This window comes from Falco cherrug, chromosome 9 (genome assembly GCF_023634085.1).
Source record: "Falco cherrug isolate bFalChe1 chromosome 9, bFalChe1.pri, whole genome shotgun sequence".
Taxonomy (NCBI): domain Eukaryota; kingdom Metazoa; phylum Chordata; class Aves; order Falconiformes; family Falconidae; genus Falco; species Falco cherrug.
In genome coordinates, this window is record NC_073705.1 from 56717981 (window position 1) to 56736544 (window position 18564).

The window sequence follows — 18564 nt, forward strand, 5'->3', positions numbered from 1 at the left end:
GTGTTCTTCTTTTCAGGAACCACCACAATTAAACATCTGGGGGTGGGGTGTGACATAAACTAAGCCACCAGGCACGTCAGCCAGGTCATTCCCACAGCTGTGCCGGCCCTCCGCACCCCTTCACGCTAAGGTGCGTCTGTAACGGGGCCTGCCGCCGCCTCGGGAAACGCTGCCGCGGTGCGGCCCTCCGCCGCCGCCGCCGCCGCCGCCTCCCTTACGAGCGCCGAGCCCGCCGGGAGGGCCTGCCCCGGCCCCAGCCCCGGGCCCGGGCCACAGGGCCGTGCCGCCGTAACCACCACCCCAGCCGCACCGCCCGCGCTCGCCCCCTCCCTGAGGGGAGTTGGGGCGATGACGTCACCGGATCAGACCGACCGGCAATGGGCGCCATTTTGAAACCCCGAAACCTCCCGCGGCGGCAGCTCCGTGCGGCAGCGGCGGCTGCGACCCGCTCCCGGCTGGCGCCTCCCCCCGCGGCCCCCCGCCCCCGCCCCACCTGTACCGTGCGACATGGCAGGTGAGGCCAGGCGGCCTAGCTGCACGCAGGGCGGCTGCGTCTGGCTCGCCGGGCAGAGGGAGCTGGGCCGCGCCGCGCGGATCTGGGTGGCGGGGGGCAGCCCCCCAGTGGCGGCGTGTGGGGACCGGGCCTGCCCCGAGGGGCTTGGGCCGGGGCGCGGCGCCGGGCTGAGGCGGCGGGGCCTGCCCTGGACCGGGCCGTGCGGCGGCGGAGCGGGCCGCACTGAGGAAGGGGCTGGGCAGGGGGCGGTGGGGGCCGAGGGGGCGGCGGGGCCCTCGCGGTGTGCCTGTCCCCTCACCGCCCTCTCTTCCCGTTTCAGGGGTGGCAGGAGGTGGAGGCGGTGGCAGCAGCAGCAGCAGCAGCAACGACTTCCAGTGGTGTTTCTCCCAGGTGAAGGGGGCTATCGACGAGGACGTGGCGGAAGGTAAGGGCCGGGCCGCGGCCGAGCAGCCTGTGCTGTGCCCCGGGCTCCCGGAGGCCGCTGTCCCCCGGCTGCCGCCCCGCCGGAGCCGCGGGCACCAGCACCTTTTTTTCCTCTCTCGGCATCTGTGTCACGCCCGCGCTGAAGGAGCCGCGGCGGGGAACGGCTGAGCTGCAGCATCTCCCTAGTCCGTGCCCGAGGCTCGGAGAACGCGGGGTGTGTTGCAATGACTAAGCTAGCGCCTGTGCTTCCAGTGCGATGTGCATTTTTTTTTTGGGGGGGGGGGGCGGTGGGGGAAGATAATAGAGAAGACACGATGGCCTCCTCCTGTTCTTTAATTCTAATCACTAGGGAGAAAAGCTAATGACAGTGATAAAATCCGGAGGGGTGGGAGAAGAGCACAAATGGAGTCTGTCAGGCTTGTCAAGTTTCACTCTGACGCAAAGAGAGCGACAGAGAGCGTGCAGGTCTGTCATTTGTGCGTAATTTAAAAAGTAGCGTTTAAAGGCTTCCTGCAGATGTGAAGAAATTTTATTCCTACTTGTTAACATTTGGAAGCTATAAATAGGGATATTTAAGTAGGGAAAATGGGCACACCTTTACATTTCTCTGAAACATTCTAAGCACAGCATGCTTTGCAGTGAGTACAAAATAACAAGTGTTTTAACTAGAAAAAGAATTTATCTGTAGTATGTAGCAACAATGTGAAGTTTTGTTTGACTTTTAGAAAGTTTTTTATGTTTTCTGTGTTCACATGTTCAGGATGGCAATGCTGTTTAGAAAACGGGGTGAGAAGTATGTGTGTGAAACAGAATTCTGTGCTATTTATTTTATTTTTACTGCATTAATTGAAATAGCTGTATTTATCGTATTAAGTGAAATAACTTGCAGTGCCAGTGTGTAGTTGTCTTGAGTTTCGGGTTTTTCTTTTACTGGATGCAGTAAATATTTTTTTTACTGTCTACTACAGGGAAATTGTGCTGACAGTGTTTACATTTTTATGCCACTTGTTTGGCATTCCTATTAAAATAATACCTATGGGAGGAATAGACTTGAAAACTGCTTGAGCTACTAGTACTCAGACTCAGTTGTTTTCTTTTTTCTCCCTCTAAATATATTTTGTAACTTGTACTATTGTTCTGAAGTTCCCGGAATTCTTATGAAAATGTACTTAAGTAGCTTTTATGAGTTTCCCAAATGATCCTTTTTTTCTTAGGATCCATCATCTATGTGACTAAAAGTTAGTTCTCCACATGGCAAAAAATAGACTCCTGTGAGCACCTTACTTCCCAGGCAGTTACTGAGCAACATGATTTTGTATAGAACTGGAAAGCTGCATGGTTTTGAAACACCATTATGTCCTAAACCCAGTTAATTATTTAAGTGCATAACAGGACTGTTCAAAGAGGGACTTACATTACTGATGAGACACATCACCGAGGCAGAGCTCTTCAGTTAGAGAGGGGAAAGCTCTCTGTTTTGAGGTGACTAGGAGGAGTAAGGGGAAATAGGGGGGATAATGCTCAACACTTTCACCCTGGATTTTCTCGTATATACCTTATTAACATGAATTTCCCAGGAGTGAGCACTTTAGATTGTGTGTGATTATACTACGCATGAGAAACATAATTTTCTTCATAGGGCAATTAATGTAAGTAATCATTCAACACCTGGTTTTGTAGAATTGGTACTAGAGTTTTGTTTTGCTACTGGAATATGAGAACTACTTACAGGTTTTGTGACTCACTGTCTTTATTTTGGTTTGTGGGCTTCCCCCTCAGTCTTTGTCTTAGAATTGGAATCAAATAAAGGCATTGTACAATTTATTTGCTAATAATTGCTTGATTTTGATTCAACATTATGTAGAAGAGTGCAATTACATTGCCAGATGTTTGGCCCCAATTATGGAAATAATTAGCAATTTTTAAAACATCTTTTACCAAACTGCACGTCTAAACCTATTTGATGGGTGGCTGTTGCCTTGAAATAGCCTTGCTGCAAATATTGCATAAAACTACTGTGAATTTCATGTAAATTTTTGTGATAGGGAAGACTTGCTATTTCTGTAAATTTCTTTTTTTCTCTTTTGTGAAAAGTGCAATTCTAGAATACATTTTATATTTAATAGTTGCTTTTCAAATGTATTGCTTTAATAAAAATATTAACATGACTATGACAAATCGCTATAGTTGGATTTGCAACTGCTATCTCCATTCCCAGGGTTTTTCCTAACTAGGTCATTAATACAGAAAATAGCTTTGTCTCCTCTTTGTCTTTTCTGTGCATTCACTTTCTTCAGTGACTAATCTTTGAAATCTGTACAATGCTCTGTTTAAATAAATAGAGCACTGTTTATAAGACCAATCTGGCTATTTCAAAAAGATTGAGGAAAATACACCAGTTACTGAAATGCGTAGTTTTCTAAAGCAGAAAAGTTTAATGGATTCAAGGAGGAAGACTGGAGGATAAAACAGATATTGAATGAAAGGATTGATATTGAGGATGACAAAAAGCTTAAGTTAAAAAAAAATATTTAAAAATGTGTTGTAATTTTGTTTTTAGCATAAAACCATGTGACTACAAAACCCATGCTGATTGCCTGTGAAACTTGTTATTCTTTGATTACCTTTTTTGGTAGAAAGTACCTTTCTGAATATAGGTTGGGGTTTTGGGTGTTTGTTTTGTTTTAAATAATGCTGCCTGAGACCTAATCAGTTTTGTGATTTCAGGGTTTAATTTGTTTTTCATGTTCAAAAACTTCTCTTTTGGGGTTTTTTTGCAAGCAAAATAGAAATCAGTTTATTAAATAATGTACAGGTCTGCCCAAATTCCCTTGGGCCAGATGTTCTGCATATAATCCATAACTATTTCTGTATGTAATTAACAGAATGTATTATTTATATATATAGAGAGAGAGCAGGCACTATAAATCTTCCTAACTGACTTGTGTTAGTGACAAGTTGGAAATGCTGGGAAGAATGTCTGATCCTTGTCAGAAGGTGAACCTGTATGCTATGGAGATCATGGTTTTCTCATTACTGACACTGGGATTTCTTTGGGTTTTTCAAAGTAGTCAGTGTGGGGGTTTGGGTTGTGATGGACTGTTCCATTCTGTAAATGCTCTTTTAATTTGGCACAGATTACATAGCTACATCCTGTTCCAGATATAGGCAGCTTTAAGGGTATGGTAAATGAAACGGGTACTGGTTTCCTCTTGGAGCTTCATCAGCTTAAGTTTTAACTTGTTTTAAGTGTTTTGTATGAAACTTTATGAAGCAGCTGAGTCTAAAGCCTGGTTTTGCACATAAATGCTGGACACAGTGCGCTTTTGTAATGAACAAGAGTTCCTTGGAAGCCCACATCCATTAACTTAAGGATGAACCTTTGTAAGGTATTTCACATGAGCAAACCTGATTCTTCAAAAAGAATTGACTTTAAATTTCAGAATACTTGTCTTGGATTTCTACTTGTTAAGAAATTTTATATCTTTATTTAAAGATCAAAGAATAATGTTGTGGTTTTTTAAGTTCTCCAAATAGTAATTGGTGTTGACAGCACTGATAAAGATCCCATGTTATCATCAGTTCAACAAATTCTTTACTTCTCCTTTTTACAGCTCCTAAAGCTTTTTGCGGTGCTCACTAAGTGCACCTCAGAAGTTTTTCAGAATGCAGAACGCAAGTAAAAGATAAAACCATGATCTAATAAAAATATATTGGACTATAATCCTATAATTGTTCTCAGATTGTATACAAGTGATTTAAAAACACTCACATTATTAAATTGTCTTTACAAATCAGTGGTTTTAAAATGTTTTCATGTGTTGTGCAGGAATTTAACTGGCCAATTGTCACTGTTTTTAAAGCAAATTCTGGCATGATTTCAGACTTCTAACAAAAATATTCCAAAAGAGGTACAGCGATTTGACATCTAGTTAAAACTGCATGGAAGAAATGACAGAATTGGCTGCTACTTTGAAGATTATGGGGTTTTCTGTAAGAATTGGAAAATATGGTAATAATGACTACAATGTTAAGCCATATTTCATCATAAATAATTTGTTATCCCTGAAGATGTCACCCGCTGCTGGAATGGGGCAGATCGTGGGCTTTTAATCTGTGTTTTGTTTTGTTTCCTTGAAAAACTGTTTTGCCATAAGCAGGGCTTCAGATGCCTGCTCTTTTGCCCTCCCTAAAACACTATGCACACATCCCTGGTTTATGGTGATAAATAGCAGTGTGCTTTTGCCTAGATCCTTTGGCAGGTCACCACCTCTCTAATCCCCAAAGGACAGTTGTGAATATTCTGAAGAACTACCATTTCTTGCAGTGACCAAAATTCTTGAAAGTTTCCTTTATCTTCCCTGCTGTGTGTGTGTTGTATATGGTGGTCTGCACGATAAATATGATGACATATTAGTGACTTTGGGAAATGTTTTGGTGGTGGTTTTGTTTTTTTAATGTGGGGGGGAAAAAAGTATTTTGCAAACAGTTTTGACCTGAGCACATGTTATGTATTGGTTTCCTGTTGGAGAAAGTAGTGTTTCAATGTTTCGGATAGACCACATTAATCCCAAGCCTTCATACAACCCATGGACCAGGAATTTGTCTTTGCCTGTTATTCCACAACATGCTATTATCTAAAAATGTTGTTGTCAGCCAGTCATATTTAATAGTAAGTGTTCTTTTGAATTCCAGTTCTGTCAGACAAGAAAAAAACCAGGGTGTTACGCCACTGGAAAGTAGATTGTACTATCTTTCTGTGGTTGAGTCGCCATCCCTGGGGATGTTTAAAAGACATGTAGATGTGGCACTTAGGGACATGGGTTGGTGGTGGGCTTGGTAGTGCTGGGTTGATGGTTGGACTCAGTGATCTTAAAGGTCTTTTCTGACCTAAATGATTCTGATTCTATTAACGTATGAGTAACTGGAGACTATTAAGTCAGGGTGTTGTGTGTGAGAAATGCAATGTTAGTGAACTTTAGGAAGTTCCTATCCCTCTCTTTTAAAATCATTAGAGTATGACTCTTCATAGTGAGGAAGCCAAGTTTTACAACTGAATTATCTTTGCTTTGAAGGGGAAAAAAAAATAAAGCTCCAGGTGATCTTCACGCTGCATAAAAGTAGTCATGTCAAGTGATATCTTCTTGGTTTTCTGTGGAGAAAAGAATGTCCTGCCAGCTAACATACTTACAGTGAGTTTAAATCTGTAATCTTTACCATTGTATCAAATCTTTATTCTTTTATTATTTTTTTTTTATTTTCTTTTTTCTTCTGGCATGTGTACATGACATGGAACTGCAGGGGCAGGAGGAAGAGTATGAAGATAGAAAAAAATGTTTAGCATTCTGAGAACTTTGGAAACAGTATGTATCTCTTGTGAAGGAAACTAGAAAATTTACAGGCTAGGTGGAGACCTTCAGGGCAGTCAGAAGTGGTTCATAAATGCCTTATTTCATTGTTGAAGTTCACCCATAGCTTTGGTATCTAGCGTCTTTTTCATGACTCGTACATAAAAGAAAGTTACGACAATCTTGTCAGAAAACCACAGGGGTGCAGGTTTATGGGCATCAAGGGGAAAAAAATTCTCGGGTCCAGTGAAAGACAGCAAGTGGAATATTAAAGAACAGAAAAGAAAGTCCTTTAAAAGACTAAGCAACCAATAGGCTACAAGAGAAGACAAATTACTAGGTGTAGCTGGATGATATTTTGATTAAAATGTGAAGCTGCAGGAACACATAGCTTATGAATGAATGATAAACAGTTTGGGGAAGCAGTGAGTATCAATTGCAGAGTTCTAAGGTAGGAATACAAAATAAAACATCTGGAGTGGTGGGAATAGAGAAATTAGTATGAGTCTTTACACCTATACTTTAATCTGTGAACAGTGAAAGATACTGACTGCCATTTGTCTCTTCGCAGAATGGTAGGCTGTGATGACAGCAGGTTGTATTACCTATTGACCCAGGAAGTTTTTGATACGGTTCTCACGTGCACTCTTGATTACTGTGCCATTTGTTGAGTATTTTAACATCTAGGAGAAAAGCTTAATCAAAAATTACAAAACCCCTGTGGATTTTTGGTTTTGTGGGTTTTTTTGGTTTTTTGGGGGTTTTTTTTGTTAAGACTGGAAGGTGTAAAAGCTGCAACTGGGGAAAAAAATGTATTTACCCATCATGTTAAGGCTTTTATTAACTCCTAGTAAAAGTACAATGAAAAGCATGACAATTAGCCACATAGAAAAAACCCTAAAAGAATAACATGAATTAAATACACTTCCAGTAGGAGAAAGCTTATTGGAATTACTGTTCCAGAGGTTAAAAAATAACACTGAGGCAATAGATTTGCATGCAGAATACTGGATTGTGTTACGAATTTTATAAATAGCCTCCATAATTTCTCATTGCTTGTGAGAAAAGGCACGGCAAGCTTTGGCAAGCATGAAGGTAATGTTTATTTCTGTCTTGCTGAACTTCAACTTTACTATTTTCTTGCTGCTACTTTACTCTTTCTTTGTATTAATACATCCAATTACATGCACTTTAAACTCTGTGCAGACAGGTTTTTCGGTTGTGTTTTGTTGTGGTTTTTTTTCTTTTTTTAAAATATAATATAAAGGACTTCCAGCATCACATTACAGTCTGGTTCCATTGAAGAGAAAATGCAAATTTCAATAGATCAGGGAATTGCACTAATGAGATGCAAACTCTTAGGTGACTGTTAAATCAGCTGAACAAGTGTTTGGTTTGGGGGAGTTTGCTGGGCAGCCTGGCCTTTGGAACAGGGCTTGGGAACAGTTTGACACCTTATGTTACTTCTTTCCTACCAGCTTGTTACACCACTCAGAACAGAATGGCCTGCGCTCACTCCTCAGAAGCCAAGTGGCTTAGCTCCAGGCGGGGTCCAGGACACACAGGAGCTGGGAGTCTGAGAGAAAAGCCCTTGTTTGTAGTTTGCCACAGCCTGTCAGTGGCAGTGCTGACTGCGCTGCTTGAGCCGTCCTGTGCTGGCCCAGCTACTGCGCTTCTGTGGAGGCAGCTCAGGTGCCCTTTTCTTGCCCTTGGCTGACCTTAAATCTGTTCAGTGATTTAAATTAGTTCAGAAAGCGGAGTTGTTTTGGACTAAGTTAAACTCTACCAGGTACTTAAAGGCCATTCAGGCCGTTTTGCAAGTAGTTTGAGTATTGGGGCATAAAAAATCGTCAGACCTGATGGATACTGTAGGTTGACAGGGTGCCAAGCAGTGTAAACTGGAAGAAATTTGGTTTGAACAAAACTATACCAACTTTGATTTATTCTTCTGACTTCTGATGCATCTCACTTTTGTGTTAACTCTTCAAATAAATCCTAAAAGTAGAAATCTTAAAAAAATTACATGTAAGGTGGCATATTCTGAATAATAGGTGATTTTGAGTAACTTCTATGTATATTGTCAAATGATTATTGATAGCATTAAGTTTAGCTCACCTTTCAGTACAATTCAGAGACAGAAATTTGATTTCCATCAGCTGTTAAATTAAGAAGCAGTATTTTAGGAAATATCCTAGGAGCAGTAATTAGCAACACCAATCTTAGTCCATCCTCATTGCGGAGTAATACCACTCGTTTTCATTGACTGTTCTGGCAGCCATAGTATGGAGATCCTCATTCACCCAGAAGCAAATCGGTGAAAGGTACAGAAAGGAGAGAGAATGGAGAAGTTGAAGACTGGAAATCAGTGCTGAAGTCAGAAACCTGCAGTAACACAAATTCTGGTTGTGCTTGCCTGCCCCAGAAGGGAGGAAGAGGGTTGAGTCTGGTTAAAAGCAGAGTACCTGCTAGTGGCTCTCTACTCTCACCTTCCAAATTGAAAAACTGTCAAAATTTACACCAACTGATTCCCTTCTCCCCACCCCAGATGCCTTTTAATTCAGGTGGATACTGCTGGTGATGTTTGGTGAGCATTCTCTTGCAGTTACTGTAAATCAAGTAAAAAGTAGTTCTAAGGCCCTGTATATTTGTAACTTGTTAAGCTCAAATATGATTTTGTTTTTTAAAACTTTTTTCTATTATTTACTGTTTAGCAGGTGTTAGCCTCTCAATTTCCTCATTCTCTTTGATAATCTGTTACCTCTAACAGATGTCTGTCTTTTTTGCTTTTACTAATTTTACTTGCTCCTTTCATGGTATTTTATTTTACTCTATTTGAGTGTTCACTTAGTTGCTCTGAAACGATGGTTCCTTGCTGTTCTCTGTATGGGCCCCAACCGACCATGTTTTTCACTAGTCATACCTTGGAACGGAATGTTGTCGTTTGTTTCAAAGGAGGGTTCTGTTTGTTCCGGTGCCACGTCTTAACAGTTCATCGCAGTGTCACAGGGAGATCCCAACATCTAACTTCCAAGTTGATTTAGGAGCACATCATCTGTGCTTACCCCCTTTTATGCTCTCTGCTTCATTCCTATCAACTGTAGGAGACGATACAATGTCTCCCACAGCTTTCTTCTGCCATAGGATAAAACACTGTAGAATAAATGTATGTCAGAGTGAAAGGTGTGTCACCTTTGATCTTGATTACAGGCACAGAAATGTTCTTTCTATGTTTAGTTTCCACTGGCAATCTCCCTTACAGTTTGTGCCAGCCATCTGGCTTTGGTCCAGATCCAGTCATTCCCTCTCAAAGCATGAGCTTCTTCAGAGTTTCATAGTCCTTAAAGCAGTTCTTTCTTTGGGTCTCTAGAACAAATAATGGAGAAGGGTGCTGTGTATTAAAAATATTTTTCAAGGTAAGGAACAGGAGACTGGTTTGCTAACATGCTTTTTTGTGTGTGTCAGGCTGTGTACTGAATGTGAAGCACTGTGTTGTCCATCACATATTTGGAGAATTTGAAATTAAAATCCCCTAGAAGCTGGAGGTAGCCCCCTTTTAGGTGATGTTGGAAAACTGGCTGTTTGACTTCCTTGTTCATTAAGTGTCTGAGGAGTGGGCTTTTGACAAAAATCTTTGAATAGCTTAGAAGAATGAGAAAGGATTTGATGCTGCTTGTGTCTAGTGTTAGTCCTGAGCACGAACTACAGCTGCAAATTCACTAATCTACTGGATGAGCTGTGAAGTAATTACGTTTTTTCAGGTTTGGGATTTTAACTGAAGTAACATTGTGCAGCCAGCTTAGAGAGGAAAAGTTCAGGGTAGCTAATTTTAGGCATCTAATATAGACGTTCTGGATCTCTTTGCATTCTCCATTACCTAAACAGAGAGCCCAGACATTGATATCGGTGTCAGTTAGAAATACCTAGTTTGAATCCTTTGTGGGATTAAATTAGTTTGCAGGTATAAGCTTGCTGTCATCTCAGAATCCTAGCAAATGTTGGTCCCTGCCATCCTGTCCCCCCTTTGCCCCCAACATAACTGGGCCAGGAGGCTTTGGAGGTTATAGAACTTTAACAGAATTATGACAGGAATTCTGTGATGTAGGGAGGTTAATACTCAGCAGTGATGTTAAAAGGCTTAGAGCACTTAGACTGAATTTTGGAACATCTGTCAGGGCTTATAGGACAGTCTCCGGAGTCACTGAGAATGGTTTCCACTACATTATTATAAAGATGGATATTTGTAGCCTTCTAATGTGTTGGAAGGGTGTTTACTACCCATGGAAGTGCTTAGTGCTTTTAAATTTGGAGATTCTGCAGAATCATAATTTAGTTGCCAGTGATCCTTTTAATATACTATCTTTGAAGACAGCTAGGAGTTTCCTACTCTGTGTGTAGACTGTAACTAAGTTAAAACTCCTTTCCAAAAGTGAGGCTAATCATTAATTTTTCATCTCTGGAGAGAAATATTGCCAGGCTAATATCTTATTGTAAAGCCATAGGTCTCACTGCTCTCTGTAGTTTATGGGAGGAGAGTTTACGTGGCTGCTTCCAGAACAGAGAGTGCTAGCCACACTGGAACAAAAATGGAGAGAAAGCTGGACAGACCTCTCTGTTTTTGGAAAATCATAATCGCAAAGGTGTTTTGTATATGAGAAGAGTGCATTAGGATGCTGTACATGAGCAAATGTCATGACAGTTTGTCTTTACTCACCCTTTTCTACATTTCGTTGTGAGTTTTCTTGCTGGTATGGAGAACAGGCTGAAATACTCCGCTGGGAAATAAAGCTGGTGTTTGTACACACATGAAGAAGATATGACATACAATAAAAAAGCTTTTAAAATTACAAAGTTAATGTGATGATTAAGAACCTGCAAGGGCTTGATTTGTTTTTTTCTGAAAGTTTTAAGCTGACTTGAAAATAAACAGTGAATGCAGATGGGTAAAGCATGTTGAGCAGAACGCTGTGGGTGTTTGGTTTGGAATTAATTTTGTAGTTTACCTCTAGTCTCATGTAACTGGTTTTTTTATTTTACCTGCTGTGAGATAGTATTGTGCTGAGGATATTGGATGGTATTATTTTGGGGATTTATAGGCTTCAGTTAAACATGACTACAGGGAAATCTGGTTTTAATTCATACTTTTATATATACAAAAAAGTATAGAGCTCTTAAAAAAAAAAAAGTTGATACATCATTTTCCAAATTTTTTAACTTGGAAAACACTTGAAGAAAGTCTCTATATTTTTTTTTCCTGATGTGCCCCTTCACTTACCTATTTCCATGTAGCATTTTGGCAACATACTATTTCAGCACTGATTTAAAATTTCAAGCTGCATTTCCAGTTGGTAGTCAATTAGGAGAAGGAGTCATTCTCCCCGGCACGATCATTTACCTATGCATGTTGTTGTTCATGCACTTTTCACCTGTACTTCTTGTTTAAACCATAGAATTTGGGTAGTGTCTGTGTTTTAGCATGTTTCCAGAGTTCTTAGCATAAAGGAACCCAGGATTATGTCTGGCTAGATAGCAGTGCTAGTAAGTAATAGCTGTCAGACAAATTATGTTGACTTTACATGCATGTTAAAGCAAAAATGGTGCACAGTGTATTTTGAGAAAATCATTTGGTAAATACTTTTCATAGTGTAGATGGGAGAAATTAGTAGTATCTTTTTCCCTTTCTGGAATGAAAAAGTGGATTTTGTGACTTCGAAGTAATTGCATGTGTTAAAAGAGTCACTTATTTCTGCTACAATGTTTACTAATGTCTCAGAGGGTTAAAGTGACGTGCTAGAATGGCTTTCAGTTTTTTATGATAGTGGAACGTTAGTTTTGCTACTGATAAACCTTTGTAATTTAAGGGCTACTTTTGAGTAGAGTACTGAAAACATCATAAAATTACTCTATCAAGTCACTTTACTGATTGCTTACCTCATCGGTTTGCTGCTTTTTTCCTTCGTTTACTAATTTCCCAGGCTTCTCTTGAAATGCCTGGCTTGTTTTCCTGTGTATAATTGAGTGATAATGGGATGTAGGAATTTTTTTTCATTCTAGCCCTATTGTCAGTCTTGGAGTGGAATTTAATTAAGATTACATCTTCAGCTAGTTCACTGGCTTTGTCATTTTAGTACAAAATTCTTTGCTTATGTCATGATATTTGGTATTTGTAACTATAAAACCTCTTAGCCAGACAGCTATTTGTAACAGCTTATAATTTATACATTCTTACACAATTTAGGCATGTATTGGGCACAAAGCAAACATCTAATTATGAAAATCATTAGCATGAATGAGAATTAAAGCCCAACAGCAGTAGTAGCTACATACACAGAGATTATTTTTTTTTTGACACTGTATCTCAGTTCTCACGCATCTTGTTCTCCCCATGATCGTCAGGCAGGGAGAATGAGTTTGCTTTAAGACATTTTCATGATTACCATATACCTATGTTATGCAGATTGTTATGAAACGTCCTTGTTTAAGTTTGTTTTCTTTCTTAATAAAGAAAAAAGTTCCAAATCAAGAAAAGGCTTTCAATGGACCAGCTCATACACTTTCTCTGTATGTAATAATTCTTTGCCTGTCTGAGGACCTAAGCAGGGTATGAGATCAAACATCAGAGAAATGTGACAAGCTTTTCAAAAGTGAAATAATGCATCATCATTACAGGTTGACAATTTTTTTCTTACCTTTATAGAAAGTATATTTAAGAAATAGTTAACATTATACACAAGGTACCCTATACACTCTTCTGAATTGCTTGGGGTAAAAGGTCTGAACAGAATTCACTGGGAAATCAGTGAGCTAGAAACTGGTCTCTTTACAGCCATCTAACCATTTGTCCATCATCTCTTGAGTCCCATTCATTTACAATGTAGAAGGGACGAGTATTAATGTTGACAATCTGGTTTTATTTTATCAATAATCTGAGTTTTCCTTAACCTTGTGAAGAACAGAACAGACGTTTCCTTCACATGCAGGTTGACATATCTGGTGTCATTGTTTAAACTTGGGCATTTTGCTTTTTGTTTTAACACTGAGGTTTGGTGAAATGTTATTGCTGTGCTTGGTGTGTAGGTATAATTTTGACAAAGTGGATCTTTATGGTAAGTGGAAATACGTAGCTTTTCTATTTATATTTTTTGACTGATTATACCACTCTAGTCTGAAGTTTTTTATACATCTCTATATATATACATTTATATACATGGGTGTATAAAAATAAATATTAAAATACATAAATTTAAGGATTTGTATGTATATATATAAAGATTTTATCAGTGTTGTGCTAGTGGAAGCTCATAGTTCTAAGGCTGTTTCTAAAGAGATCATTTCACATAAAGAGTAAAACCTTTATACCATATGCTTTTCCTGTAGGTAACTACTTACTGCTGTAAATTCATTATAGCATTTTGGAGAGGGGAAGAATTGTTGGGGTTTCTTTGTGTTTTCAATACTTTCTACGTAGTCTGTTACGGAGGCAAATGGTCATGTACCAGCAATCGGCTACAAAATGTGGAATTGGTGTAAAGAGAATAGGTGGATTAGTTGTCATTCTGACAGTGTTCATAGTGAAAAGCCAAAAGACTTATGCTGCTTAATTGCTTGTGAGGGGGTCAACAGGGAAGGGTCAGGTTTGCAAAGAGCTCTGTGGTTGACAACTTGAGAACTTGTGAGAGTGGTGGTCACTGTGGTTGGGCAGCATGATGGCAGGTGAAGGTCACTGTGAATGGAGAGGGAGACCAGCTAGAGACACTAGCTAGAAACTAGCAATATGGTTAATTTTTAAAAGTAGGTCAGCTGAGGAAAGATGGGTCTTTTCAGTATGGAGTACGTACAGCAGGGGTGGGGTTTGTTCTGATGTTCTGGTTCTGTTGAGGATTTGGGATTAGCCATCACCCTGTTCTTTACCAAAATGGAATCTTTTCATAACCTTTTAAAGAAAGGTGAATATAAAAATAGATGTGTCCAGAAGCAGGTTAGTGATGCAGTTTTGAAGGCTGGGATAAATCTGTAGAAAGTTATTTTTTTTTTCCTTTTCACAGTTTTTTTAGATCAAAGAAGATAAGTTGTGTTCTGTATATACTAGGAAAAAATGGTTTCAAGGACATCTCTTAATAAAAGATGAAATATGAATTGTGTATCAGGAAAACTAGTATCATACTTCCTAATCACCTTCCTCATAAGCATGGGGGATTATTGATTTTGGTGTACAATTTTTTCAATTCCTTTCAATGCAGGAAAGTAGTTTTCATATAGTCAAATCTTACAATTGTTACACCTGCATATATGTAATGAAATATTTGTATGGCTAGCAAGCAACAGGATGGATAAGTGTTTACTTACAATTTTATGCCAAGTGGTTTGTTGGTTTTGTTACCATATGCCTAAAACCTGTGATAGACATTTATAGCCTCTTATCTCTCTGCCCCTTGGTTAGAGATTGTTTAAGGGTAGTTGTTTCTTTACTGCCACCTCCAAAGATTAATTGTGGTGTGCAGTGGTGAATAAATACTAGTTTTCAAGGTTCAGTCCCAAGGGTGCTTGTCAGTTTACATTGAAGGTCCTGCAGTCTTTTGCTTTGCTGTCCTGTTCTTTCAGCTGCAGTCATCCTTGCCTCTTGTTTCTTGTATACGTGCTGATGCTTCTGCACAGATTTGGTTCAAGAAGCGAAACTGGAAGACTTTTCTCTCTCCCACCCGCACCCCCTGCCCTTTGGCAGAGGGACGCCCAGTTAACATGAATGCTTAGCCCAGGGGAGAGACCAGGTACACCTCAACCTCACTGATCAGTGCAAGCTGCAGTGATGCTCCAAAGTAAATACTGCAGATGAACCACTTCTGATACAATTCTTACTTTTAGAAGCTCTCTGCAGGCATATCTCTGTGAAATATTTCAGCATTTACTGTCAACAGGTAGGATACACAGTTTGGATTTTTGAAACAATATGCCTTCTCCTTTATGACTGAAGGCCCTCAAAAGCTTAAACTGAGAAATGAGGAAGTGTTTTAGATTGTAAATAAGATTTTGTTAGGCTTTGAAACATGGCTTAATTTCTGGATACTGATGATGTAAATCAAGAAGTTGTGTTGTTGCATTAATACAAGTTGTAATTTTGTTTTTGTTCAAGTCTTAAAACATCTTGATTTGCTTTACACATTACAGTGCTATTTTATTTCTGTTCTGTTTACAGCTGATATTATTTCAACAGTTGAATTTAATTACTCTGGTGATCTTCTTGCAACAGGAGACAAAGGTGGCAGAGTGGTTATATTTCAAAGGGAACAAGAGGTCAGTGACTTGAAAAACAAAAGTGCTGTTACTACACTGTTCTTGTGTTGCACAGTCTCACTTCATCTTTTCATGCCGTGCAGTTTAAATGGTTGGATAGTTTTCTCAGAAAACCTTAAGTTAGCCATATTTCTAAATATATGCCTTGTGCTGAACTTGGTAGGTTGGTGTGGTGGTGGTTCCCCTCCCCGCTTAAAGAAAAAAGTCCTAAAATTTAAAGTGAGTTTGTTACATATGTACCTGGTATGGTCAGTATCATTTTACAGAATTGCCTTTGGACTTTCTCCTAAACTTTACACTTGATCAGTTTGATCTAAGACAAATCATAATGCTTTTGAAGATCATGTAAGAAAAGTTTATAAAAAAAGATACAAGTTAAGCTGTAAGGACAACAGGATAAGATGGTTCAAAATGTGAAGAACTAGGGATCTGATGTGTTTTAGGATCCTATGAATCAAAAACAGTGGGAACAGCTACTTCCCAGAGACACATGAGCGTTTTCAGTTCAGAGGGTAGGAGGCCTTTCCCTCCTACAGTTAACGCAGCTTTTCAGCTGGCTCTTTGCAATGGTATTCAGTTGTGTGATAATGCTGTAACGTATTCTGTCCATTCATCAATGCAGATAGCATTGCTGAGGTTTTTTATATCCAGATAAATTGATTGTGGATTTTTAATTCAGCTTGTTTGTGCATGAAGTATACTAATCTTTAGAATCCTGCTTCTTTCATTGTGTGTTTCAAATGATGCTCAGTTACCAAACAGCTGTTCAATATTTCGCATTTCATCCTCACTGTGATACTGTTTATAAAACATTTCACCAAAGGTGACTCTTACTGGTTTTACTATGAGGTTTTTGAGAGGTAGTGAAAGGAAAATACTATCGCTGAAAAAGCCACTGAAATATTATACTACTACACCTAGACAGCTCATAGCTCATTTATCATTTAGTCTGCTGTATAGACTTAACTAAGGCACGGAGAGATCAAGGTCAAAAGTGTCCACCTGCTCAGGATCTCTGACTTTTTTGATGCTTGCTTAGGGTGGAATTATTATTGTTGGTTGGCTTTCAGCTGTTAGTGCTCAGTTGTTCTGTAAGTCAAAACCCAGCTGTCACATCATTTCCTCCTAGTGTTAAAAAAAAAAAAAAAAAGACTGCCAAACCAAGTCAGTCTATACACACAGGAATATACAACTGTCGTCTTGAGAGCACATACAAGCTATAGGGAAGAGTTGGACATAAGGGTCCTTAATATTATTAAATCAGTAAAATTTAAAAATAAAAATTAAGGAACTGTAATAAGATCTTACAGCAAATAATTCTAAATAGTGTAGATTTTAGACTGGGTTGACCAGGTTAATAACAACTTAGGATAGTTATAAAATTTCCCATACACCTCCAATCTGAGAAGGCAGGCTGAGATGTTGTACGCCGTGCCCTGAACTCATATGACATTATTTCAGTTCCAAGCAGCTGATTAGTCGAACCAAATGTGTGAGTAAAGAGTGGAACCTCTGCCTAGTGCCAGAAAAGGCAGCTTGCATAAAATGCAGGGGACTGGGTAAGTACTGTAGATAGCTATACTGAATAGTGTTAGTTGAGAGGATCCTCTCCAAAATTCTTAAAAGTTAAATGAAAGTAAGGAGTAAAATAATGTAAAGCCTCAGAATTAACTAAAACTTCATACTTGTGAGACACTGCAGGAAAAGTAACCTAGCTGAAATAACCTTAGCAAAGTTGCCAGGTCAAGCATGGAAGCATAAGGAAGTGTTAGAACAAAGATTACCTTTGCAGCCTCATGTTGGCCTAGTAGTCTGCAGTGATGGGAGTCACTGCTGTGTTCTTCATGGTAACGAACCGTCAGTTCATGTGCAGGGTAGGCTGTTCCTGCAGCAATTCTTGCCTGCCTTTGCCAGTAAGTGGTTTGCTGCTTCCCAAGTGAGTGATTTCCAGTTGTGTTTTATGTAGGTTGTTTATTCAGAAGTTCTGAGCACTGCAGCTCTACAGGTGGATCTGCTGATCTCCAGACATGAATCACTAGCTAATGTGAACTTACTTGATAAGCCTGATAACTAGTTGCCTCAAATGTGATACTGCAAATCTGTGGAGACTTGTGACTTTGATCTCTGTTCCTTGCTACTGCATCTACCAAATGAGGATAATACAAAGTGATCTTCTAGTTCTGTGAGTGGAAAGGTTGTTAGTGTGTTTGTAATAGTCTTTGGTACATGACGATGAGCACTATGTAGAATGAATTGGATGAAAATGTGTTAATTCCAGCCTTCGAGTTGCTACAATAAAAAAGAAAAAGGTTGTCAAATCTAAAGTATAAACCTTGTTGCCATTTCTGGATACTGTGTGTTTTAAAATGAGTAGGGGAGGAGCTAGATCTAATGCTCATACTTGATCTTACTGTGCCTTCAGCAGAATGACTTTGTGCAATCATGTTTTTATAAAAAATATAGTTAGTTACTCCATGTCTAATGTCCTTTAACATTTATTTCCTAGTCTGGAACCCTGCTTTATATCCACATTGTGGTGATTAGAGGAATGAGATTTGGAAAAGAACGGGAATGGAAATTAGGCAAAGTGCAGAAACTAATCACATGGAATCGGTGGTTTAGGATTTACGACATAGCTAACTTCTCTGCTCCAGTTCTGTTGAAATCGCTTGGGAGAGGTAGCCTAGCCTAGACCTCTTCCAAGCAAACACAGGAACGCCTTTGCAGACAGCATGCCTCTTTACAGGGCTTTGATATGCTTTGTTCTGTGAGTACACACATATTTATATATAAAGATACATTTTTATACAGGAAGTCTGTGTGCACTGTATTGATAGTAAACTGGGTACAGTATCATAGAGTAAACATGTAAAATTCATCAAGATGTGTTGTAAAAACTTTGCTTTCTAATTGACAATTTCTAGTCATTAGTTTGTATGTACAATTCCTAATGAACCAAGTAACATCAGCTTCAAGAAATATTATGTTTCC

At 39.4% G+C, this 18564-nt stretch overlaps 1 protein-coding gene across 5 annotated transcripts in view; it reads left to right on the forward strand.

Moving 5' to 3' along the window:
* The first annotated feature begins 203 nt into the window (after positions 1–203).
* PPP2R2D (protein phosphatase 2 regulatory subunit Bdelta) overlaps positions 204–18564 on the forward strand; it is a 31731-nt gene continuing 13370 nt past the window's right edge. Inside the window, exons 1-3 of one of the 5 annotated variants that reach the window (XM_055720022.1) lie at positions 204–514; positions 834–938; positions 15476–15573. In XM_055720022.1, coding sequence (XP_055575997.1) covers positions 508–514; positions 834–938; positions 15476–15573 — 210 coding nt within the window. In that variant the 5' untranslated portion in view covers positions 204–507. Of the gene's footprint in view, positions 515–833; positions 939–14804; positions 15198–15475; positions 15574–15627; positions 18341–18564 lie in introns of those variants that run through there. The other 4 variants (XM_055720021.1, XM_055720023.1, XM_014279758.3 and 1 more) reach the window with 4 other exon arrangements.